Genomic DNA, 24,631 nt, shown 5'->3' with positions numbered 1-24,631 from the left:
GCTATCACAACGCACCAAGCTTTTATGAACAGCAGCCCTTTTAAGCACACATAGGTATACTGCCACCTAGTAGACAAAACATAAGTACTCCACATAGTAGGCCACCACCTACCTACAATCAATAGCACTTTAGAGAGTTAGCAAGATCTTTCAATTACTACTATTCTTCTACACGCGTCATCTCCACCCCATACTAACCACATCCTCAAAAAAAAATACCAGAAAGGCGCTACTAGTAAACGCCGCAGCTGACTATGCAAAGTAGTACATCCCAATCCGTACGTAGTACCCATGATTTTTCGTCCACCGGGTTGACTACTACTATACCAACAAAACGGAACGCAGTTCCGCACCCTTCTTATCGGCCCGATTCGCGTCCCGCGCGATAAGAAGTATGTGATTGGAGGAAGAATTTCTAAAGCTAACAACAGACGAAAGTGTGTTGAGTGATCAACAAAGAGACGGGAAGGAAAATGCTTGAATGGGGTGCGAAAAAACGATAAACATGCGTTTTGACTCATGTACCGTATGGCTTCTGGACCGTAGAGATCCTATTCGCAGTAGAGAAAGCCACACATTCAATGCTGATTCACATGTAATTTTTCTTCTTCATTTTGGGAGCCCAAAGATATGAATGATGATCAATGTGTTACTTTATTACGTACATAACTACCTATGTCCCACGTTTTTCCCAAGTTCATATATGAGCAAGAAGAAAGTGGTGGATTCATGGCACAGTGATTAAAAAGATTGATAATTGAGAAAATCCCAGATTTGCTAAAAAGACATGATGATATATCCATTTTTCATGCCCACCCCGACCGAAAAACATTGATCGTTATCGTTGAGGATTTTTCATTTCAGCGAGTGGAGGATAATACGTCCGATGTCCATCATAACAAACATTTATACGGCTTCCTTCTCAGTGCTGACGATCTTTGTCTCGTGCTCGACGCCCGAAGAGCCGTCTCCAGATAGAGCAGTGAGACCAAGCTCGCGGTTGATTTCGGCCATGCGCTCCTGATCCTTGAGGGCGGTTCCCTCGCTGCCGAAGATGGTGTCCATTTCCTCGAGGGTAAGACGCTTGGTCTCGGGGACGAGGAACCAGATGAAAGCTGCTCCGAGGGTAGTGACGAGACCGAACAGGATATAAGTTCCGTATGTGATGCTCTTGAGGAGATCGGGGGTGATTTGACCAATGATGAAGTTGTTCATCCAGTTGGAAGAGCCACCGAGAGCGGTACCGTATGGACGAGTGGATAGAGGCCAAATTTCTGCAGAGATGAATCAGTTCGGTGTACAAAACAGCTGCAGATGCAATATTACTTACCGGCAATCAGAATCCATGCACAAGGACCCCAGGAGTATCCGAAATGGATGACAAACAGCCAGACCATGACAACTGCAGCCCATCCAGCAGCCCTGTGGTTGTCGAAATCGTTGATGTTCTTGGCGAGAATGACAGCGATGACGAAATGGGAGAAGGCCATGCCGAGAGCACCAACAGCCAGAACGGGCTTGCGACCAAGTTGATCAATGTACAAGACGGCAGGAATTGCTTTAATCGTGTTAGTGCTGTAATTTCTTTATGCGATTGGAAGAAAACTTACTGGCAATAAACATGACAATTCCAACCACACCGGTAGCGAGGAGGGATGTAGTGTTGCCTACCAATCCAATCTGCTGGAAAATAGTGGGAGCATAGTAGAGAACCTATTATCGAATCGGAATTAGCCAAAGTCGGAGAGATAAATTCCGTAGAATCAATACGTACAGCGTTGATACCAGTCCACTGCTGGAAGAACATAGTGACGGTGGCAACGACGACTCGCTTGAACATGGCCTTGGTCTTGAACAACGAGGCGATGGCCACGAACTGGAGCTTGAAGATATTCATGGTAGTCTGCTCTTGGAGGTGAGGGAAAGACTCGGCAACAGTGCGCTTCTCAAACAGAGATTGTGCCTTGATTTCGAGGAATTCGAGCTCAATGAGCTCGTGGTCGATTGGCAGATTGCGGAGGGATGCGAGGTTGTTGCGAGCCTCCTCTTCACGGTCGTGGTGCATCAACCAACGTGGGGAGAAAGGCATCCAGATCATTCCGATGAGGAGAACGAAGGCTGGGACGAGTTGGAGGCAGATAGGAATGAGCCATGCTGCGTTTGACTGAGTCTCAAGAGTGGTGCCACCAATGTAGTTTGTTCCGTAGTTGATCCAGAAACTGATCATAATACCGAATGTGATGGCAAGTTGCTGGAGTGCGACGAGAGCACCACGGACCTCACTGTACCATGTAAGCATGCTGTTTTTATGGCTTGTGCGAACTGTACTTACGGAGGCGCGCATTCACTGTTGTACATGGGAACAATGGTGGAGAGGGCACCGACACCCATACCGCTGTGAGTTGTTAGTGCAAATATTCGAAGTTGTAGGTTTTATGCAGACTAACGTGATGAAACGACCAGCAAGAATTTCCTCGTGTCCACCGGCGATGGCAGTAATCTGAATGACAACACCGATAATGAATACAACGGTGGAGATCAAAATGCCGTACTTTCGTGAGGCAGCCTCAGCGATGAATCCGGACATGATGGCACCAAACCAAGCACCAAGTTCCAAAATGGCAGTCAGCCATCCCTTCTTGGTGGCGTTGTCAGTATAACCGTCGGTTTCTGGTATGTGTCAGTGCGAGTGTACATGCAACCGAGTGGTAATTACATACGCTTTCCAAACGAAGGCATTTGCAAGATACCACTGAACATGCCCTGGTTGTATCCGTAAAGCACACCACCAAGACAGGCAAACATGGCAATCAGGAAGACCTTTCCATTTTTGACAAGAGCCGCTGGACCACTCTTGCCCATGAGGGCTTGACGCCTTTGCAGCGCGACATCAAAGCCGGCTGTAGGAGCACCTCCACCAGCCATAGTGATAGTTGGTTGGTATTGGAAATGCGGGTGGTGTTTGGGAGAGGGCTGAGGAGAGGATGGCTGAGATTACCCCAGGTTATCGGAAATCTTGCCAACATGCGGTGCAGGCGCCATCTTATGTAGGATGCGGAGAAGGTGGCCTGCCCACATCACATATCATCCAGCATCCCGGTGATAGGATCATTGCAGCATGGAGCATATTGGTGCCACAATTATTCCCAGATCGGCGGGAGGCCATGACCGGTAGATGGTCTTTAGCCCTTTAAGCATACCAAGGCTAAACGCCTCTTCGGCTGCAGGTTTACAAGCAGTCAGACGAGGGCAGCAAGGCCAACAATTGGACACTAGCGACAATGTAATCCTCCGCGGTCCCCGCAATGCCCGTCCACCTATGTCGGTGTCGTACGCTCGGATCAGCGCCAGTGCCTCTTCCAGACGCAAATTAGCCTAAATGGCGGCCAGTCCGAGCAGCCTGAGCCGAGCAGAATAAGCTTTGAGGATGGCGTGCAACGGTCCTCATGGCAGATCCAATCCACGGGCCGCTTCCTGATAGGCGCGCCACGGGTTTCCAATCGTGGCGTTGTTTGGTTGTTGTCTGTTGTTGGAGGTGGGAGGCCGAACGCCTAGCAATGGCTAAAAGGACATGTTCATGTGAGCAAGAACTAGACCCAACAACAGTTGCCACTCGCCGCCATGCCACACAGCTATCGGGCCTCGGAGACGATATGCGAACGTGCTTCTAGCCTTTTGCTCATCTTGAATTCCGTGGAGCAATACGACCCATCCATCTCCGAGTGTGGTGAATAAGGCAAGGACGTTTAAAATTGTGCCGGTGCACCTCCGAGTCAGCGGTACGGCGTTGCAAATTTCAGCAGAAGGAAAGATAAAAAACGCAGGGAATGTTCCGCTTACGCCAGAAGTGATTTTAATATAGTTGATGCAGATGCAACGTGGGTAGGTGATGGAGAAACGGGGGCCCATGGGGAAAAAGGATGTCAGCGGACCCTTGCACGCCCCACGCGTTTCTCCTTCCTCACGCGTCGTACCTTCCACAACTCACACCAAGCAATACCAGCACCCACACCAACACCGAGTATCCACCCAAAGTACCAGCATCTTGGACAATCATGGCTGTTTCTATCTTTCAGAGGAAGAAGGACCTCGGGTATCTGGTCTTTTTCGTCATACACCTGCCGGTCATGCTAGGTAAGTTCATGAATCATTTCATCTCTCTTCAGATGGCCATGGGATCTCCTACCAGCATCACCCCGTGACACTAGTAGAAAAAACAAATTCCTCTCATCTCATCATCTTCGAAATCAAATATCCGCGGACTACCCACCGCATGGTTTATTCAGCCCTACCATCAACATGCTAGCATAAACCTCCTACGTGGCACAACTGCAAAACAATCAATTCCAAGAGAAAGGCCACCCCCCCTTCTCTCAACCCCTCAACCCCCACTGTTCCGAGGAAATTCATCCACAATCATCATCATTATGCACCTCCTTGCAAATCATACCCCAGCCACCACCCCGCTAACCCTAACCCAGCATTCGACCTGACAGGCTACTACCCCCTCTCCATCAAACCCACGTGGATGACCACTGTCCGCGAATGGTACGTCGCCACTTACGGTGATCGCTTCTTCTACGCCACCCCAACCTGGTTCTCCGTCGTCACTTTCCTCGAACTAATCTACCATCTCCCCGTCACCCTCTGGGCTATCCCCGCTTTGCTGCGCAATGACCCGCGTGTACCGTTGGTGCTGCTCGTTTTTGCCCTCGAAACGAGTATGACGACGCTCGTGTGCGTGTCTGAGATGCTCAGTTGGGAGGAGTTGACTCCGGCGCAGAGGGGGCTGCAGGGGTTGGGCGGTATGTATGGTGGGTACTTGGTTGCTGGTAAGTCTGAGGCGTGTGATAGGGGTGGTGAGGATGGCAATGCTGATGAGATATAGGTGTCTTTATGATGCTGGATTGCTATGCGAGGTTGGATCAGATGATTGCGAGACAGCATAAGGGTTTGGAGCCTGTGACTAAGAAGAAGCTGTGAGCTTTACAGTCACATGTTGCGTCAAAGATACATATGCATGGTATGAAGCATAAGAAGAGGTATTTATGGAATGCTTAGGCTATAGACTGATTGTCTTATCCTGTAAGAGATATTGGAATAACTCGGTAATGGCGACAGGGCATCACTGCGTGTGTTGAACCTTGTAGCTTGTGAGTGGATAAAATTGCAACACCTAACATAGAAAAGAGGAATAGACACAAGAGATCACTGTTCAAGAAAGCAACGTAATTTCGGTACACTTTACAATTCGACATTGTCCCTACGCCGTGTTCCATACAAGCATTCCAGAGAGCGCAATGCCATCTTCGACTCTAATACCAATACGAGAACCTCGCAACGTATAACCCAGCACCCAAACGCCATGACACACGAAAAAGCCGTTTTAACAACAAAATATGAAAACGTTAAGATATAACCCGTAACCCATAACCCAAAAAGAAATTCGTAAAAAAAGAGAGACACCCAGACAAGATACTCAGCCCTCAGTGGCCCACAGTAGTCCTTTTTTGTAACTTTCTTTCTTTTTTTCTTCTCCTTCTCCTTACCTTACCACTTAGTAGAAAATCCTAACCTCCTCCTTCTCCTTCTCCCCCTCCCCTTCCCTTGCCAACTGCGCCAACCTAACCTTCACCGCCTTCCCATCCTTGCCCTCAAACTCCTCCCCGTACCGCATAACGCACGTGAAAAGTACATTCCAGCCATGCACACCCGCCGCATAAAACGCCTCAAGAACTGCTGCCTCGCGGCTCCCGCACTTGATCAGCTTGTAAATATGCCGACCTTTGTAGTGCGCTTCTTGCGGGAACGTGTGGTCAGCGTCAAAAGTGCTGATGACGAGGCAGTACACAAGTGGCACGGTATCGGACTGTGTAAGCATAGTGCTTTGATACTGGGAGCCGCTGGAGCTCGCGGCATCAGTACCGCGAGTGGCGTCGTCGAGCAGCGTCGTCAGACCAGCCGAAGCCCAGACTTTAGGTAACTCAAGACTTAAGGGCTTTGCGTGGGGAACAGCGAGGACTTTGTCCTGAGGTATTGAAAAGGGCTCGGAGTCGATCTTGGGAAGCTTGGAGGCCGACGACTTGCTGGGCTTCTCGTACCAGATGCCGGTGTCTGCGTGGCGGAAGAGCCACTCGTATTCTTGGTAATCGGCGGCGTAGGCTTGGTGCCGCATGAGGAAGACATTGCGCCGGAAGGGCACGATGCGAACTATGTGGCTGGAGATGTCGTTGGTGGGGACGCCGAGGGAGCGGGCGGGGATGAATTGGTGGGCTGTGTTTACCTCCCATTCTGGAAGGAAGGGGAGGTGGTCGAATGACGCCGGGGGTGGAGGTGGAGGTGGCGGTGGTGGCGGTGGTGGCGGCGGCGGTGGTGGTGGAGGAGGAGGAGGAGGCGGTGGTGGCGGAGGGTGAGGCTTCAAGTGGTTAGAAATTGGAGATGGCAAAAGCAATATAGGAACATACTGATGGTTGGGAGTATGGATTGAAAGAGGTATGGAAGGTCATGGGCTGCATACTACTAGGTGGTGCTGACTATAATGTATTTAGCTATGTTCTTATGATTCATCAAAGACATAGTTGACTTACAGGTGGAGGAGGAGGGGGTTGTATAGCCTGGTATTGAACTGGGCTGATACGTTTCCCACCACGTTCTGGTATTCTGCGGCTTTCTGACCGTCCTAAACCGTTTTGCTCGGTATCATTGCGTTCTTTTGTGAGGAGAGGCTCTGGATTTGGATCGCCACTGGCTAGCTCTTTGTTTGCTTTTTTCACCCAGTGGTCTACAAACTGCTCATCCCGCTTCACTTCTGAGCTATGCCAGCCGCCTTTCATGCCTGAAGGGTGTACCCTCATGGAGCCGTCTGTTGAAGCTGGACTTGGAGCTCTGCGAGGTGGCTCGCAATTCTCATGTCCACAGTTGTCGAAGCAGGTTGATCTGGCGGCGGGAGAACGAGGATCCCACGCAGGCTCTCGGCGAGGCTTTGCTTCGGGACCCTGCGGATCAGTCGGATTGCCCTTGATGATTGATGAAATTAAACTCATTGACGGACCACTCTCAATGAGAACTATGTCTTCATCCATGAAACCGAGGATGGATTCGACAACCCTTGGTTTTGAGAGTGGTGACGAGAAGAAAGGTGTAGACTGTTCAGAGTTGGTATTTCAATGTTTGTAAGCAGCAAGTGGAGATTTGACACGGCAGAAGACGTGGCCTACAGTTCCCAATTAAATATTGGAAATTCGCGTTACGGTTGGTCCTACGTAGGCCATGGCTCAACGAAGAATACAACCCAGTGCCGAACAGGCTAGATAGCCCTGTTTGTCCTATGACGATCGCGTCCCAGGGTGCGTACGGTGAGGGGAATACACCCGGTGAGCTGGTAAGTCCTATGGGTGTGTGCCTCCGAGGAATTATCAGGACACGTCAGTAAGCCCCACGTATTCTGAAACAATGGCTGCCTTCCTTTGACATATGACCATATTCGTGCTCGGTTTACAAGACCGTTCCTTCTCATCAATTTCCAAATCTGTGTTGAGATGGCCTTACTGTAGGTAGATCAGTATCTTGAAGGCTTGCTGATCACTTCCCCATATTGTGGTAACCACAGATTTATTCCGGTCACACAAAAACTGAGAACATCAAAACAAAGCTGCAGATTCGCTTCATTGTGCAGAAGCTGAAAATTTTGGGTAGCCTACGTGTTACTGCCAAGGGCGAGCACTGACGTACATGTTACTGAATAGAGAACTTATGCAGTGTAAAGTAACCCGGACTTCCTAGATGCAGCGTACCCGATATTCGGGGGACTGACCGGCTGCAAGGTAGGCTCATGTGTGAGAAAGTTGCCCAAGTGGGAATATGTTAACACCTGTAAGCTCCGAGTGAGAATGTTGGCAGTATTTATATCTAGTAAGCGATGTTGTAGCACCATCCAGCTTCGAGCAAGATATGGCTGTTTAATCCTTCTGCTAAACGGGAAGTCATCGATCCCTGCAACAAACCGCGCTGTAATTTGGCCCGGGGAATTTATTGGACGACCACAAGATCAAAGGAACAGCTACGATCGCCAGGTGTTATGAACAATGTGGCTCAGTCTAAGTTTCCGCTAAGGCAAGCCAAAAAAGTCTGGAGCTTTAGTTGCCAGCGCGGTAATTCATTAGCTGTTCATCTTCTCCACAAGTTCTATGAGCTGTCGTGTCAGACGAAATAGTCCGGCCGGTATTCTTACCCACTGGGAACCCCCGATAACTTGTAGCATTTTCCAAAATTTGAAATTTACGCCCTTTGGAGGATTTGAAGGAGTCGGATGATCATGCATTATTTAGCACATGTCTTAGGTGTGAATTCTGCAGGTTGCATGCATCTGCAGTTGCTACACCGCCTTATTGTGTCATCTGTGAAGATAAGCTGGTCGGCGGAGCGATGGCTAAGGAATAATAAAACATGCGGTTATAGAGAGCAGACTGAAGTGAGAGGGAATGAGATAACTAAAACCCGAGACCCACTTACATACGTGGCTGATGATACATCGGTGTATGTATCGTACACTAAGTACACATGGTAATGTAAGGCACAGAAGCGCTACGTAAGCGAAATGAGGCGACACCGGAAGATCAGTTCGATCTTTGCCTTATGTAGGCGGAGGAGTGATCTTGGGGCAACCAAAGAAACATGATGAGGGGACGCATGCCATGTTGAAATTAGATTGCCTTATCTACGCCCAGAGCGTGTGAAGCTGAAGCTGAAGCAAACCTCAGTAGCTCCATCTTGATTCGAGAAGAATTGCTGGGCATTTACGAGGGATGTGGTAGGTGCAAGTGTCCTGCGTGAACCAAAATTGATCTGCAGTAGATGGTTATACGATCCACAGAAGATGTCTCCGCAATAATGGTGTCCCAGACATTTACTCTAAGTGTAGAATGAAGCAATGGGAATATCGGCCAACCATAGTGCTTCCGCCGTAGACCCAATGGTGCAGAAACGACCGGACGTTGCCTACCTCTTAGACAACCAACATGCCTATCAAACATCCGTAAGGTTCCGAGGTTGAGTAGTGGAGTGCGAACATAATCAAAGGTGTGCGTTTAGCAAATGACAAGATGGTATACAACCACCATCACAACATGCACAAGCCCGGATAAGGCTAGTGCGCCAAGCACTCCGAGGCTTGAGGGCCGGCGTCATCGTAGTAGCTCAAGCTCACGTACAACTCCACACGAAAGCCATCAGCTCCGTCGCCAACTCGTCGTTGCACGCCGCCCTACAACGATCTAAACCCATACCGTTTCGCGTCGATAACCCATCGCGTCACTTCCCTACAAGGAACAGGCAACCCACGCGCATCCCCAACCGAACCGCAACCACAACACATCCAACAATGGCGAACGGGTATATACCACCCAACCCCGACCCATCCTATTTAAGCAAGACTAGGAAAAAACTAATACAAGCAGCTGGGCCCCCATCATCGGCCTCATCGTAGTCGTCATCTTCTGCGCCGCAGCCTGGGTTCTAGCGCCAAAGGGCGAAAACCAGACGTACGTTTACCGCACCATCCCCTCGTCAAAGACGGCCTCGACGCCACCCAAGCCCTGTCTGCGCAACAAAGTCTCGTCGCAGAATCTCAGTGGTGCTGCTGTTGCTGCCGTCGACGACCACGACGACAATGAGAGGAAGCTGCGCGGCAGCACACCGGGGACGAAGCGCGTACACTTTGCATATGATGCGGAGACGTGCGCTGCGTATACTGCTGCTGCTTCCGAGAGGACGACTTGAGAGAGCGAGAAACCGAGTTACAGCAAACAGGAGCATCGGTGGCTGGGGCCGCAGGCAGGAGAGGCAGATGGGGAAGAAAAAGGATACTTTTGGCTAACTTGGCTGCGAACAGGGTTTGGCGATCTACTCTTGTGCTTTCTGCAGCTGCCATGTACATCATGTGGGCTATTACTTTCCTTGCACAGCTTCATCCACTCATTTCGCCCGTACGAAACGACCTGCGACAGGAGTTAAACGGGGGACGCTAAAGGGTAATATATATATATGTGTGTGCACAATCATACGTATGGGAGGAGTGCAGTGGCTCAAGATAAGCTGGAGCGGGCAAGAAGTAGTATCAACGTATGCTGAGAGGCTGCGTTATACAAGAACGAGCTTTATGCTAAGGAATTGTGCCGAAAGGGAGCTCGACATACACGGTTGATGCTGAACATGTGGAATCTCGCGCGCATTTGCACATTTGGTTTGGCGCATTATGGAACACCTTCTTTTGCTTTTAGGCGTGTACGAATATCAAATGGGGTATCATATCATTTGCTTGAAAAACCACCGACACATGCATTTCCAGCTCGTACCCTTGTTGTCAAGACGAACTAATCACATTGCTTGCCCAACCCCAGAACGCACTGGCTACCGTCCATTCACTCAGATATCCTTCCCATCCTGTCCCCAGTCCAGCCGCTCGCAGTATCGACCATCCCACAAGCATCCTCATACCCGCCCCAACACCCACCAGTATCCCTGCTCTGAAATACCCACAATCCATTAAGATCTCCAGCGCCGCAATATTATTCACAATAACCGCCCAACTCACCGCCGTCGCTGAACTCGGCAAGTCGTACTCCCAGACAATCAGCAGTATAGGGAAAAGCTTCGTACAAGACGACACGAGCAGCGCCGTTGACAACGGCGTCGGATTGGGAAAATACGCAATGCACCTCTGCCACAACCTCCTCAGCACACCGGGCAGACCCGCAGGATTATACGCGCAAAGCAGACGAATCGGCAAGTGAAACGCCAGTGTCGACAGCGTGACTAGGCCAAGAAAAAAGAGGTACTGGAGGCCCAGCGGATACGCCTGGAGCACCATCGCATTCGTCACGCCGCTATGCGGGGCACCCAGCGCCGACGCATTCGGCGGTGCCGTAAAAGGTGATAGGAGGGGTGAATCAGCCGGCAGCGGAATCTTCTCGATGCGCGCCCATGTGAGGTAGACGTCGAAGAGGAGGAGCAGGATGCCGAGGCGGAGGATGGAACGCTGTTTTTTTCCCCTCTACATTAGCATATACCTTTAGACTCACAAGCACCACCGATCATCCAGGCGCATATATGTATATGGCTGATGTGTATGGGTATGTGAAGTTGAGGAAGGAGAGAAATACATCAAACCTGTCATCCCCCCTCTCCAGCCGATTAAATAGTAAATGCCGGTACACCTCCGCTTTGATGAGCACGAGATCAATGAACAAGACGACGAAGTCGTGCTCGACGTATTTGTCCGCGAATTTCTTGCAGTGCGGGCATTGTGTTAGGCGGACGCCTTTGCCGAGGGCGCGGTCGTCGGCTTTGGAGTAGGTCGTGTAGAGCGTGCGGACGGGGGTGCGACAGGATATGCAGATGGGCATTGTGTTTCGGGGAGGTGGGGTTTGGTTGTAGTGATGATGTTCGAGAAAGATGGATGTTGGGGTTCACATTGTACGTGTGGGTGAGGTTAGAGCCGAGGAGAGCTGTTGTAACGAGTGTTATTGTATTGGGGATTGTAGAGGATGGTGATGATGTTTGGGGAAAGTGGCTTTGGCGGGGATTAATGTGGAGCGAGTTACTTATCTCCGATGCGCTCACATTCTTTATCACTAGCATTCACGGCTCCAAATCACCATTCCCTTTCCAATTGCAATAAGTTTGATTCAGACAAAAAATGAGTTAGCTTGGATTGTGATTCTGCCGGCCTCTTCTTTATGTCCTGAGAAAAATCTGGCTATAATCACACTCATGCTTTTGACGCCAGTGTCCCCTCCCTATACTGATGATACACCTATTCAACGCCTCGCGCTGCAAGAATGGTAACGCACAAAAAAACCCAAATATACAATCATCGTTCCCGTATATCTTTGCAACCTTCCAACTGCATCTCCTCCGCCATATAGACATTTAGCGAGCAGCTTCCTCGACAACAGCGTTGATGTCGCGCGCCCTCTGAATCCATGACTGATCATCCATATCTCGTCCAAGAACATCGCTGCCCAGGATGATGCGCATAACATCGGCCAATCCAATTGCGTTCTCAGGTCCACCGAATAGCGCGCCTGTTCGCCGGCTGACGGTGGCCCACTGCTCGACGAGGTAAATGATCCACTTGACGAGCAATTTGCGGTTGCGGCCTGCGAATGGCGGTTCCTGCGCGTACCATAGTGCCTCGAGCGTAGCGACCAGGCTCTCAAACGGTGCGTTCAGCTTGAGGAAAACGTCAATTGGCCACGTAAGGTTAGCATTCAGTGCCAGGTTCTGAGCGTTGGGCGCGTTGGCGTCATGGACATAGAACTCCAAGTCATACTGCAGGACTAGCTGCAAAACAATATTCACAGGGAACACGTTGTCGTTGAGGTTGGTGCGGTGGCCAAGATCCTGGACTTTCAGTGCGACAACCTCCCAGGGCGCGGCCTGGCGGTCGGCAACAGCGTTCCGGTGGGTTTGATCAATCAGGTTGGTCCACGTTGAGCGAATGTCCGGTACGCTACGGTAATCGGCGGCATGGTAAATGAGGAGGCAGATATCGTAGTAACCTGCTTGGTCGGCGTAATCATGGTAGAGCTAAGGGCATGTCAGCAAACGCATTTTACATATACCAAAAGAAACTCACCTCGTCAAGAGGATGGATCTGGCCATTAAGATGCTCAATGACGTCTTCCCTCCGCTTTCCAACAAGTCGCTCATCGCCCTTGATACGCTGCAACACATCGTCTTGGATGTTGGCAATATCAAGATGATCGCTAATGTTTCGCAGCAATTCTTGCCTGGTCTGGCGATTGCGTACTCCTGTTTCCGAAAACCCAGTCATACGCGTTGAAGCATTCGCCTTGGCCCGCGACAGGTATTCTATCCTCTTTTCTAGTGTTAGAGGTAGGGTACTCTTCGCAAGCTGGAACTGTGTCTCCGCCGCACTTAGGTAGTCGTTGTAATGAGCGTAGTAGCGCCACAGCAGATCCGCGTGAGCTAGGTTCGTGTCAGAGCTCTGGCGCAGATATTCGACTACGAACGGAGAGTTGATCTCCAGCAATCGCTCGGCCCATCCGTTCTGCATGTACCAGTCGTACAGGTAATTTTGGAAGACTTCGTCGTCTGAGTTGTTGATTTGCTCGTACGCTTCATGTTTGCGACGAGTGACCTGGGAAATAACACCATCAGGCACAGGCCCTTGGGTGTTGAAGGCATGGTCGACAGCCTCGATCACATTGCAAACGAGGGTGTAACAAGAAGCGCGCTGTTCATAAAAGTGACGTCGTGGATCGCTTGCATCGCTGACATGGTCACGGGAGTCCCGCACCCAAGATAGGGCTTTGTTACCTCGGTCCCACTCTTGAGCGACTTTGAGGGCAAGTCTGATGGCACCTAAATCATGTGTCAGTAAAATTCAAAATATACAAGTCTAGTCACCTTACCAGCATAGAACTCAAGCTGGATGTACTGATCAACAGTGGCAGCCAAATTCTCATAGCTCAGGCTCTTCGCCACTTGTTCGAACAATCTCAAGCTATCATTGAGCAAGATACGTCCACGCTCAGCATTTGCGCCCATGTCAGCTGCCTTCTTCAAGCTCTCCTGAGCCTTGAAGATGACCACATCATCCGAACTACAAAAGCTGCCACACTTCCTCCGGAGGGCCTCAGCAACTGACTCGACATTTGAACCCTTAGTAATGTTGCGGTTAACAATAGCCTTGACCAACTCCCTGGCAATTTCCCTGCCCTCTTTGACGGAGAAGAGACCCTGGAAGGTGAGTTGACGAACTCTTGCTTGGAGCTGGGGGTCTGCTAGCAGGGCCAGAATGTCCTCCAAACGCTCCTCGAAGAGCACTAGAACAAAAGAGATGCCTTCGACAATGTTGTTGACCATTTGCAACAAGCTAGTGAGTGCTCTGTTCTCGCCCTGGAGCTCAACCTCTTCTTGCCGCGATGTTGCACGCCCCAAAGCCTCTGGGCCGGCCAGTCCTTCAATGAATGACTTGTTAGATTCCAAGAATTCCTGAAGTTGGGCCAAACAACGCTGTACCTCCTGCAACTTGGTGATCTTGTGAGTCGAGGTAAGAGCCGGCCCAGTTGGAGTGACGGTCTCTGTGATGATGGGACTGTTCCAGATTGATCGAACAATGCGCGCAACATACATGGCGATACCATCGTGTCGTGGTGATGCGCGGACGTTCTCTACGCTCAGGCCTTCTACAGTAGCACTCTCTGTAAGATGCGCCTTGCCGCCAAACTCAATGAACACCCTACGAGCAAAATCAAGCACTTCGGGATCCGTGACTTTGGCAATCCTTGAATCTGGTCCAACATCTGACCCTTGACCGCAAGCAACAGCCAAAGCTGTAGCTGAAGTTTCAGCCAGACCATATTGCTTTGCGAGCTTACGAATATCAGCTTCGGCACCCTCGGGGCCTCCACTCTTTACAATGGAAGCAAAAATATCCACCAGTCTTCTGCGTCGAACAGTTTCGATGCCGTTCGATGTGATGATGGCGTATTCGCACAGCGGCTTGTCAAATTGGGTGGCGAGCTCATTGCCAAAGCCGAGAGGTTCGTTCCTTGCTGAGAATGGTTCAGATGCCAGGCCGATGTCTTGCACTCTTCCTACGAGTTCTGTGAACAGGCCAGTTTCGGTGTATCGCGGAGGTTCTGAGCTTTCCCTTTGACCCAATAGTCCGGAGTGGGGCGCGGAAACAAACATGTGATGATTCGGGTCGTTTGGCGACCTAAGGACGAAAGAGAAGAAAGCACCAGGAGGGTATCTAATTCCAAGTTTAGTTTCTCTCAACCACCTCGATTCAAAACCGACTGTTGTGCCTCCTTGGTATGGCTGTACTTGGGTCGAATTGCTCTGGGCCGAGGGCTGGCCGTCGTTTGGCGGGAACCGAATGTGTCGTAATTGCATGCTACTTGGCGCACTTGTGTTGTTTGCGCTCCATTGACCTCCAGACGTTGTGCTCAGGTACAATCTACAGCCTGACGAAGTGATTGCTATTAGAGAGAGATTGTCCGCCTCTGTGCTAGAAATGGGACTCAGACTGACAATCTGCATCTTGTCCAGCACGCCCGTCGGTCGTACAATGTGCCCACACATGGTCTCAATCTGTGTGCGTGTTCGAGTCAATGCGCTCTCCAAAACGTTTGGCGCACGCATGTAGTAGACCTTGATGGTTCCGTTGGTGGAGAGCGTGTAGAGGACGTTCCGGGTGTCGTCAATGGCCATCTGCTGGATACCAGCTTGTCGCGTCGTCCCGTAGAAGGGCAGTGCCGGTAGGCCGATAGAAGTGGTAACATGGTTAGTCTTGCTGCATTTGCTGGAGAACCACTTGTCCTCTTGTTGGTAGTTGAGCTCGTATACATCCTCTGTTTGTCCATCACCAAAGAAGATGCGCCCTGTCGTATCTGAACCAGCGATTGCGGTCACATTGATCTTCCTGACTGACGTGGACAATCCTGTCCGGTACATTGTGATACCGTGCACTCCCTCGGACCCCCGTTGACACTCTACAGCAATCAGGAAAATGTCCGACACGGTTGCGACGACAAGGAGGTACTCGATGGAGGGCACGAAGACACCGGCACGCGGCTTGACCAGCTTCACACAGGTAATGTTGCTGGGTTGCTCTTCAAAGCCAACGAGCTCGGGGTTCGGGTGCGTGTAGTCCCAAAGATAGACCTGGTTGTCAACTACAACCCAGGCGTGGTTGATCTCGGCGAACAGGCCCATGCTTGTCGACATTTGCGTATGGTCCACCTGCTCGAAGACGGCCTCGGGGAGCTTATACGACCGCAGTTTTTGAAAAGGCGCCCATGCCGGACCACTCGGTATCTCATATTCACCAGAGATACCCTCTGGACCATTTCATTAGCATCTCGACTAGCCTGTTCTGCTGCTGCCAGCTACTTACGTCCGATGTATGCCTCGAGGGCTGGGAATCTGTTGTCTCTGTCCAGCATGCTGTTTATAGTCCGCGATGCGCGATCGATGGGACTCTCTGCTGGGGGTGCAGGCAGCACTTGCTGTTGCTGCTGTTGCTGCGACTGTGGTTGCGACATGGAGCCTCTCCGTGCAAAGCCAGGTCGGTTTGGAGCCGGCGTGTTGACAAAAGCGCCGGGGGTAGGTCGCTGCGGCGTCGCGGGCGCCATTTGAAAAGCCATGATGGGCAGTGTTTGTGTCGTGTTAGAAGGCTGCGCTGCGCTGGTCGCGGCTCGGGGAAGGGCGAGCTTCAGGTGGAGGTTGGGGGAACGCGCCGGGAATACGACGTGCACATTAGCTGCGCGCTATTACTGAGGGGGCTAAAATGGCAAGGAGACGCGCAAAGAAGAAGATTAAGCAAGAGGATTGGAGCGGTTCGCGACGCTGGGTCTCAGGTACAAGCTGCAAAAGTGACGAGCGACAACAAAAGGTTGTGCTTGGCAAAAGACCAGGATCAGTAGTCGGACTAGTTGGGTCGCTCGCGTCTGAGCGCGTTTTTTGTCCCCCCCCCCCAAACTTTTTTGGTCCCCATCGCCCATTGCATTGTCCAACCGACGACGCTGTTGGATACAGTCACTGGCCTTGTTCAAAACTACATCTACCGGCCATGTCGCTCTTCCGTGCTACGCTGCTGCAGAGGCAGCTTTTTGCTCCTACTCGCATTACATGTATCCGCTATGCGTCTACTTCGACGCCGGAGAACACTGTACTACCTCGCCTGCACACGGATCTCAAAATCGCCATGCGGTCCAAGAACAAGCCAGCATTGAACACGATCCGTGGACTGCAAGCCGAGATCATCAATGCCTCCAAGACGGCCAAGCCCATCACCACTGATGGCGCCCTCTACTCGTTGATCCAGAAGCAGATCAAGGCTAGCTCGGCATCCATTGAAGAATTCCGGAATGCCAAACGGGAGGATCTGGTGGAAAAGGAGCAGCAGAACTTGGACATCCTCAAGGCGTATGCCGAAGAGATTCCCACTGTCAGCGAAAGCGAGGTTGACTCGCTGGTGAAGAGCGTGGTGGAGGGACTGGAGGAGGGCAAGAGGAACTTTGGCAGTGTCATGGGCAAGGTCATGGGAGCAGTCAAGGGCCGGCCGCTTGATGTCGAGTACGTGACGAAGAAGATACAGGAGGCTGTGGGGGCAAAATGAGTCAGGTGATGAAGCTACTACGAACAAAACGGCCGGACGACTTGTACGAGTACTGTATGTGTATGAAACGACATAGATTGCAGACACGGCTCTTCATGGTGAAATGGGGCAGGTCGAGACTCGGCTGGGTTTCCATATGGTGAGGATGTGTTTTGGACAGCAACGTTTGTCCGAATGCTGCATGTGTTGATGCCCATGGTAGTTGGGTTCGGCAGCATCCGCGTGTGAGCTGGGGGGACGGGGCAGTGGCGACAGGCAGTTCTGACAGACGGTTCTGACAGACGGTTGTTCCCTGTCCAGCCGCCGCCGTGGGCCGACGATAGATGTTGCATTGGGGTTGTGGCTGAGGGAGGGCTAGTACTGAGTAGGCGGATGACTGCGCCGCGGCCCACGTGCATGCCCGGCCAATCTTCCAAGGTTGGTGGTCAGCATGACGTCACTGGCAGCCAACAACCTCGTTGCTCATCCGGCCGACATGGCTGCCATCCAATGCTGAGCGCATTCACGGCTTGCCTGTAAGGATAGCCTGGGCACAACCCATGCCTCTGGAGTGAAAGGACGCGGTTCCTGTCTCTGTTTGACCTCATGATGCGGCAGCCAATGCAGCCATGCCCGCAGCACAGCCGACATGCCCAACGATAGCGCCCAAGTCTTGTGCAGCTCCCATGAAACTGCACGACGAGTAACGCAGTGACAAATGAGAGACTAAAAAGCCTCCAGGGGGACATGGCATCCACACATGGCACGGTCCAGCGACCAGGCCAGAACGCGACAGAAAGGCCTCCATGGGCGGGCGCCGATGACGAAGCCTGTCGCGAATCCTGCATCCATAGCCGGCCGCACCCACACCCTCACTCTCCAGATCATCTGGGACCTAACTCCTTTATAATCCTGCTAATCCACTTCTCCCTCCCCCTCTCATCCTCTGCGTCACTGATTTGGCTCTCGAGTACACACTCTCGTTACGTGTAGCCAGCCTTTGACGTGGGACACCCACACACGTACATCTAAGGCCGATAGCCCCGCACTATTCCCTCTCGCACAACGTCATCGCCCGCAGACCAACAAGCCACACAATTCCCCTCAACCATGTCTGTCTACCGCTCCTCGACCGGCAACTTGGATCGCTTTGAGGAGCCTCCGCGTGGTGGTGAAAGATGGGACCGCGACAGATTTGAGCGTATGCGACGAGGCGCCGGTGGTGGCGGTGGTGGTGGCGGCAGTGTTCGTGGTCGCCCTGATGATTACGAACACTATCGCTACCAAGAGCACGACCGCTACCCTGGAGGCCACCGCGATGTCGACATCCATGAAGATCGCGCCCGCCGTGGCCCGGCTGTCATAGAGAGAGAGCGCTTCCATGAAGATGAGCGCTACGACCGCCCTCCGCCGCGTCGTGCCCCGGCCGACTTGTTCCATGAGCCCACACCGTCCGAAATCGCCAACCAGGCTCTCGCACCCTACCGCCGCAGGTCGGTCATTGATAGGGACATCGACATCGATATTGATATCAACGAACGGCGCCATGTTGCCCGCCCATCTAAGCCCTCCCGCCCGCAGTATATCCGTCGTCAATCGTCTCTAGACACTTTCGACCGCAAACCCATGCCTCGATATGGCGATGTCGAGAGAATCGAGAGATATGAGACCCACGAATACCGCCCACCAGCCAATGTCCCCATCCCACTACCTATCCGGGAGCGTCGCAGGTCACCTCCTCGCCGCTTCCATGATGAGGACGATTTCGAGGAAATCAGGTTCGACGACCGCAGCTCAAGGGGCCGGGAACGCGAGGACTACCGCGAAGTCGAAGTTCACCGCGAGAAGAGCAGAATACGACGAAGCAAGAGCACTGCCGCAAGATCGACGCGCAGCTCTTCAATTTCTAGCTTCGAAGAAATCCAGCCTTCCCGAGCAACCTGGGGCAAGAAGGGCAAGACAAGACTCCCTAAGCGTCTGGTGAAGAAGCAAGCCGTCATCGATCTCGGATACCCGTACGAAGAAGAGGTATGTCACTCATTTATATATTTAGACCGCTGCTGACTGTCATAGGACGATTTCATCATCGTCACCCGGGCGCTCGAGAAGGAGCACATTGACGAAATTATCAAGACCAGTGAATCTTACAAAGAAGGTGCGGATTTCACACCCATCTCAAGGCCTTGTCTAACAATCTGCAGAGAAAATCACTTATGTCTACGAGGAGAACGTGGAAGAACCTCCACCACCACCGGCATCTGTTGCGCCGCCAGCATCAGTCGCACCATCAGTTGCACGACCAGCATCCGTTGCGCCGCCTCCACCGCCACCTGTAATTGAAGTGCCTCCTCCACCACCGTCTGTACACGCGCCGCCTCCACCTCCTCAGGTTGTTTATGCCCAACCTCCCCCACAAATCATCTACGCCCAGCCGCCCCCATCTCACCATGCTCCAACTGTCTACGCACCATCAGAGCGTGCTCCATCCCCATCAATCCACGAGCACGAGCGTTACGTAGAGATCGACCGCTCAGCTTCTATCCACGGCCCAGCCACCACCTTCCTTCCCGAAGGCCGCCAAATCGTCCGCCGCGACGATCGCCGAACCGAGCGCGAGATTCGCGAAGAAATCCGCTCGCTTGAGGAAGAACGCCGGATGCTCAAGTATGAGCGCGAAGGCGACCGCGAGTACGAATTCGTTGAGCGCGCTCCCAAGAGGGAAGTCATGCGCGTCGACAGAGACCGAAAGGGTAGGTTAGCCCTTGTTCGCTCGGCCCATTAAAGAACCACTTCGTTGATATGTATTTTTCCACGGTTATAGTTGTCATCAGAAAGGATCGGCCAAATCCTAAGATCGTGGCCCTTGCTATGGGCGCACTTTCTTGAGCTGCGGAGTTCGACGCTCACTTTCTCCCACCCACCTCGGAGCTGGAGGCACGCCTTTCAATGATATCCCCGACGAACTCGGACGACCTTTTTGGAGCTTTCTAGAAGAATGATGGGCTATGCTTTTTTCATTATTTACGGCTAGATTTTGAGAGATTTCTCTTCCTGTCTCCTTTGTATATACCATGTGGTTTCTCTTTTCTTTTTTTTCTTACTCGGTTGATCCGAATGGCGTACACGATAAAGGTAATGCTCATAACGAATGTCTCGGATACGTCCAGAGACGAGCAAAGACGAAACTTGTGTACGATTAAAGAGAACTTTTAACGAATATCACGAATGTCGATGATTAATTATACCGATTTTTTTCATGATTGGCCTACTGGATCCATTGTGCTATGAGAGCCAAGTGAACAGCACCAATGAAGTAACGTTGTGAGATACACATGCCATCTGTACATTCCTAACACACCAAGTGAAGACAATCCTTTATCTATCCTGACCATTTCTCAAAAAAGCATACCGTGTCCCTTGGAAAATATCTAAAAGCATGACTTCCCCCCCATTTTCAGCCAACACTCTTTTCCCTCAATCACAGTAATGAATCCCTATCCAATCTTACAGTAGTGTATCAATCTCTCCACCCCCTACAACAACAATGATAACCGCCAACCCCCACCTCTCTCACAACGCCCGCGGATCAACCTCAACCACCGGCCCCGTATACGACTTCTTCGCCAGCACCACATAATACAGCACACTAAACGCCGCCACACCCCCCGTCACCACGCCCGCCCAATTCATACTCGTCAAATCCGGATCCGGCTGCGTAGGCCAAAAACTAAAGAAAATAATGAGGAAGAGATACGCAATCGCTACTACGTTGTTCGCTACGCCGAGTGCGCCGCGGAGACGCCAGGGGCCCCATGATAGTCTCTTTGCTTGCATGTCTGTATTTGTTGGTGTATCTGTATCGGGACAATCGTCGAGATCGCCGCGGAGACGCCGCCAGAGGAGTAAAGCAATGGCGAGGAGGTAGGAGAGGTAGAAGCCTTCGAGGACGAGGGATATGGTGCCGTTGAAGGCGGTGCTGCTGCCGATGTTGATGAGGGCGAGGAGGGCGGCGAAGAGGGTTACGATGAGGATGGATATGACGGGGATAGTGCTACGTTTGTCGATCTGGGGGGTGTTTTTTTTTGTGAGTTTTACATTTTATGCTGATGAAAGGGGGTAAAGACAACGTACCATGCTTAGGGCTCGCGAAAAGGGCAGGCCGCGATCGCGTGCAAAGGACCAGGTCATGCGTGATGCGGCGGCTAGACAGCCCATTGCACTGCAGAATTCGAGTAGTACGATGATGGAGACCATGACTGTGGCGCCGGCTTTTGAGCCGACGGCGTGGTGGAATATGCGGAGGAAGGGAGCGGTTTGGGTGTCTTGGTCTTGGAGTAGGCGCGGGATGTCGTCGGCGCTGAAGAGGACGGCGAAGAGCATGCCGAGGGCTAGGGTGCCGTTTATGGCGAGGCTGAGGAGCATGGAGCGGGGGACTTCGGTGCTTGCGTTTTTGACTTCTTCGGACATCTTTTTTTGTCGTTATTAATGTGGAAAGAGTTGGGATGTTGGGTTTCTCTAAACTTACGTGGACGACAGAGTCAGTTCCGACAAAAGCCAAAGCATTGCCTTGTAGACCGACAAAGAACGCCAATATATGGGTGCTCCACGCGCCTTCATTGTGGAATTTCGAGAAAATATCTTTGGCCGAGTTGTGTGCTGGCGTGAGGTAAACCAGTGGGATGAGGATACCGAAGAAACCAAGGATATGGACGATCAGCACAAGAACTTCGATGGTGGGTAGCGCGCCACTGATGAATACGTTGATGAAGACACAGAGGAGTAGGAGAGCCCATAGAAGTAGTGTTCCATGCCATCCTTCTCTCGCATAAGCCCCGTCGGCATCGTTCAAACTGACGAGTTGTAGGATAAGGTCGGCAACAAAGTAGCATACGGAAGTTAGAGCTGCAATCCACCCAATGACCGTGAGCCAGCCTGCAAGAGTTAGAAGCTTGCTGGAAATGTTCCCAAAACCGAGCTTACCTGTCACATAACTGAAGAATTTGTTGCTTGACTGTGGTGCCAGCAGCGACACCCAATGGTATTGACCTCCAGCCGTCGGTACCGCACTAGCCAGCTCCCCAATGCAGATAAACACGGAGAAGTTACCGAGCCAGATGAGTATGAAGCCGTATATAAGACCGGCAGGTCCGCCGCTAAACCATAACAATCAGTTTGCCGTCAAGTATGCAATGCGTAACCGAGGTGTCTTACTTACTTGTTGAAGCCTATTGAGAAAACACTAAAGTAGCTGGCGTCAGCATAAAGATATCTTTTTCGTATTAAATTTCCCATAAGCTTACACGAGCAGCGTCTCCCAAGTACACATCAAGCCGCATGACAGACCGGTCATTGATACCAACCCAAAGCGACGCTGTCATGAATCAGATGGGAATATGTAAGAATGCTTAGTAGGTCGCTTACCTTCAACACCTGCTCCTTTCCCACTCTCGCCAGCTCATATCGATCGCGATCGAACTCCTGGCCTTTGGATCCCGCCATCAAGCGTCTCTCTCTCGGCCTTATCACACCCTCATCGTCAACATTCTGGAGACGAATCCGTTTCTCCATGGCGCCAGGAAGCCGCGATAGACTAGGGCAGACAATCCGCAGCAGCCGACAAGAGATAGACAAAGGATAGTCCAGAAAAAGAATTAACAAAGGCTGTACGTAGGTACCGTATAACCCCACTAAAATCTGCACACCAAACCTAAAGTGAAAAAGTATAGAAGTTCAACTCCCAACTCTCAACCCAACCCGCAACCAGACCACCCCAAGAAAAAAAAGACCGCCAAAACTCACCCTCTAAGGACAGCCCGCCCCTACTAGCCCCAAAAGAAAAGGAAGCACGGATCCGTCACACAAAGCCAGACTATATTCCCCCAATGCAGCCCAATCTCAATCCACGTCCTCTCGCTCTCTCGCAAAACCAGCCACTAAACCGCCAGCAAGCAGCGCCCATGTACTCGTTGCAGCAGCGTGTCGGGGGATGGGGGCTAAACGGCTGAAAAGAATACGGAACCTGGAAGCCAAAATACCCGCGTACATCTATACATGCGCGCATGCAACGTACGCAACTTTGTCGGATTGCCTCGGTCACCAGCTCTGCAAACTACCTACTTACTTACTCCACACACACACACACACACACAAAAAAAAAGACACCCCCTTAATAGCAAATGGGAATACGAGGGAAATGGTAGCTACGTATGCCAGACCACACAGTCGAAAGTGGGAAAGAAAAAAGAGAGAGGTGTACGCGTTAAAGCCGCGCAAAACGTAATACCCTCCATCCGCACCGTACCGTACGGAGGCTAGTTGCAGTGACGGCGGGTACTCGACATATTACACTGCAGGAAACACACCCCCCTTGCTGACGCTCTTGGAGGGTTACAGGGGTATGTGATTGGTTGGTTGAGGAAGCCAAATGTGCGGAGTACGATGGTGGGTGGGGTTGGTGCTGGGGGTGCGGATGCGGAATGCGGTGGTGTGCATTGTGAGGTTCCTATTTGAGTGATGGGCCGAGGAGTTTTTTTGTTCCGAGAAGGAAGAGGGAGTGATGTGTAGTTTGGTCGTTTTTTGGAGGTTTGGGGATGGTATGGGGGCGTTGCGGGTGGGAGGAGGGGAGGGCAAGGTTGTATGGAATGTGCAGGGGTGACTGTGGAGAGGTGGTCTACGCTTCGTAGGGTGGTTTTTTTGGACTACGTGCTATACTACATGTTTTAGAGGGGAGAAACATATTCTACTCGACGTGTAACTGTAACCTCACCCACGATACATCATCGTGATCTGCTCAAGCTTGTAATCACATCTTCACTAGTCACCGCTCCTAGTAGCATAAGAAACCCCCAACCGTAATACCAACGCCATCCAAGCCCTAAGATCCCTCTCCACACACTTGCCAGTAACACAACCCCATATCAAGATCCCCAAACAAGCATCTCAATACCCCAGCATGAAAAGGAACCCCATATTCTGCCAAAACGCCACTTCCCCACCCATCCATAGGCACCCCATTCCCCACGTGGAAAAGCCTCCCTGCTACAACCCTCACACACAACACCATGCCCTATCCACTGTGAATCCATACCACACATGAACACCGCATTCACCAACCTCATTCGCCACCCCCCAGCTTTCCCTCCCTTCCTCTAAACTAAATGTCTCGCCCATCCCATCCCGCCTACCGATCCATCCAAGTCAACCGCATTAACTCACCTCGCAGACATAGTTCCACCACTTTCACAACACGGGAACCTGCGTGAAACGAAGTCGCCCGGTTTGTGCCGCCGTACGCGGCTGTAGAACAGACAGCGTACTGCCGTGTGTGCCACGGCCGTTGCATCGACTGCGCAGTAAGGTGTGCGGACTCGGCTTGCTCGGCTTGTGGGGTTTGTTTTTATTATATGCGAGGGAGGGAGGAAGTGTGTGGTACGGGGGAGGATCTTGTTGACTTGAGCAAGTGTGGGTGAGGGAGATGGGTGGGCGGTGTTGAGATAATGT

At 51.6% G+C, this 24,631-nt stretch overlaps 9 protein-coding genes across 9 annotated transcripts; 4 read left to right on the top strand and 5 right to left on the bottom strand.

Annotated features, from left to right (window-relative positions):
* Positions 1 to 906: 906 nt before the first annotated feature.
* On the bottom strand, positions 907 to 2,925 carry COCMIDRAFT_27330 (uncharacterized protein; the record flags this gene model as incomplete). The annotated part of the gene is made up of 7 exons (XM_007690940.1): positions 907 to 1,274; positions 1,331 to 1,558; positions 1,611 to 1,713; positions 1,775 to 2,282; positions 2,333 to 2,395; positions 2,448 to 2,670; positions 2,721 to 2,925. 7 exons carry the CDS (start codon positions 2,923 to 2,925, stop codon positions 907 to 909), a joined length of 1,698 nt encoding a protein of 565 aa, XP_007689130.1.
* Positions 2,926 to 4,055: 1,130 nt separating this feature from the next.
* On the top strand, positions 4,056 to 4,983 carry COCMIDRAFT_37814 (uncharacterized protein; the record flags this gene model as incomplete). Its single annotated transcript, XM_007690948.1, has 3 exons — positions 4,056 to 4,134; positions 4,482 to 4,832; positions 4,889 to 4,983. 3 exons carry the CDS (start codon positions 4,056 to 4,058, stop codon positions 4,981 to 4,983), a joined length of 525 nt encoding a protein of 174 aa, XP_007689138.1.
* Positions 4,984 to 5,557: 574 nt separating this feature from the next.
* Positions 5,558 to 6,833, bottom strand: COCMIDRAFT_37813 (uncharacterized protein; the record flags this gene model as incomplete). The annotated part of the gene is made up of 3 exons (XM_007690947.1): positions 5,558 to 6,415; positions 6,465 to 6,533; positions 6,588 to 6,833. 3 exons carry the CDS (start codon positions 6,831 to 6,833, stop codon positions 5,558 to 5,560), a joined length of 1,173 nt encoding a protein of 390 aa, XP_007689137.1.
* Positions 6,834 to 9,456: 2,623 nt separating this feature from the next.
* Positions 9,457 to 10,025, top strand: COCMIDRAFT_98384 (uncharacterized protein; the record flags this gene model as incomplete). The annotated part of the gene is made up of 2 exons (XM_007690968.1): positions 9,457 to 9,539; positions 9,890 to 10,025. Coding segments are annotated over 2 exons (219 nt in total), but the record flags the coding sequence as incomplete, so codon positions are not given.
* A 335-nt stretch (positions 10,026 to 10,360) lies between these two features.
* On the bottom strand, positions 10,361 to 11,402 carry COCMIDRAFT_98423 (uncharacterized protein; the record flags this gene model as incomplete). Its single annotated transcript, XM_007690967.1, has 2 exons — positions 10,361 to 11,035; positions 11,160 to 11,402. The coding sequence occupies 2 exons, from the start codon at positions 11,400 to 11,402 to the stop codon at positions 10,361 to 10,363; spliced, it is 918 nt and encodes a 305-aa protein (XP_007689157.1).
* A 526-nt stretch (positions 11,403 to 11,928) lies between these two features.
* On the bottom strand, positions 11,929 to 16,178 carry COCMIDRAFT_6330 (uncharacterized protein; the record flags this gene model as incomplete). Its single annotated transcript, XM_007690930.1, has 4 exons — positions 11,929 to 12,588; positions 12,638 to 13,386; positions 13,437 to 15,872; positions 15,929 to 16,178. The coding sequence occupies 4 exons, from the start codon at positions 16,176 to 16,178 to the stop codon at positions 11,929 to 11,931; spliced, it is 4,095 nt and encodes a 1,364-aa protein (XP_007689120.1).
* Positions 16,179 to 16,603: 425 nt separating this feature from the next.
* COCMIDRAFT_27324 (uncharacterized protein) lies at positions 16,604 to 17,152 on the top strand (the record flags this gene model as incomplete). Its single annotated transcript, XM_007690939.1, has 1 exon — positions 16,604 to 17,152. The coding sequence occupies one exon, from the start codon at positions 16,604 to 16,606 to the stop codon at positions 17,150 to 17,152; it is 549 nt and encodes a 182-aa protein (XP_007689129.1).
* A 1,089-nt stretch (positions 17,153 to 18,241) lies between these two features.
* COCMIDRAFT_98498 (uncharacterized protein) lies at positions 18,242 to 19,913 on the top strand (the record flags this gene model as incomplete). The annotated part of the gene is made up of 3 exons (XM_007690966.1): positions 18,242 to 19,159; positions 19,205 to 19,286; positions 19,333 to 19,913. The coding sequence occupies 3 exons, from the start codon at positions 18,242 to 18,244 to the stop codon at positions 19,911 to 19,913; spliced, it is 1,581 nt and encodes a 526-aa protein (XP_007689156.1).
* Positions 19,914 to 20,701: 788 nt separating this feature from the next.
* COCMIDRAFT_27322 (uncharacterized protein) lies at positions 20,702 to 22,699 on the bottom strand (the record flags this gene model as incomplete). The annotated part of the gene is made up of 7 exons (XM_007690938.1): positions 20,702 to 21,196; positions 21,263 to 21,598; positions 21,657 to 22,063; positions 22,112 to 22,284; positions 22,347 to 22,379; positions 22,432 to 22,502; positions 22,553 to 22,699. 7 exons carry the CDS (start codon positions 22,697 to 22,699, stop codon positions 20,702 to 20,704), a joined length of 1,662 nt encoding a protein of 553 aa, XP_007689128.1.
* Positions 22,700 to 24,631: the final 1,932 nt, after the last annotated feature.

Source organism: Bipolaris oryzae (genome assembly GCF_000523455.1).
Source record: "Bipolaris oryzae ATCC 44560 unplaced genomic scaffold scaffold_88, whole genome shotgun sequence".
In the NCBI taxonomy this organism is placed as follows: Eukaryota; Fungi; Ascomycota; class Dothideomycetes; order Pleosporales; family Pleosporaceae; genus Bipolaris; species Bipolaris oryzae.
The sequence above is the reverse complement of the archived record's forward strand: the minus strand, read 5'-3'. Positions and strand labels throughout refer to the sequence as shown.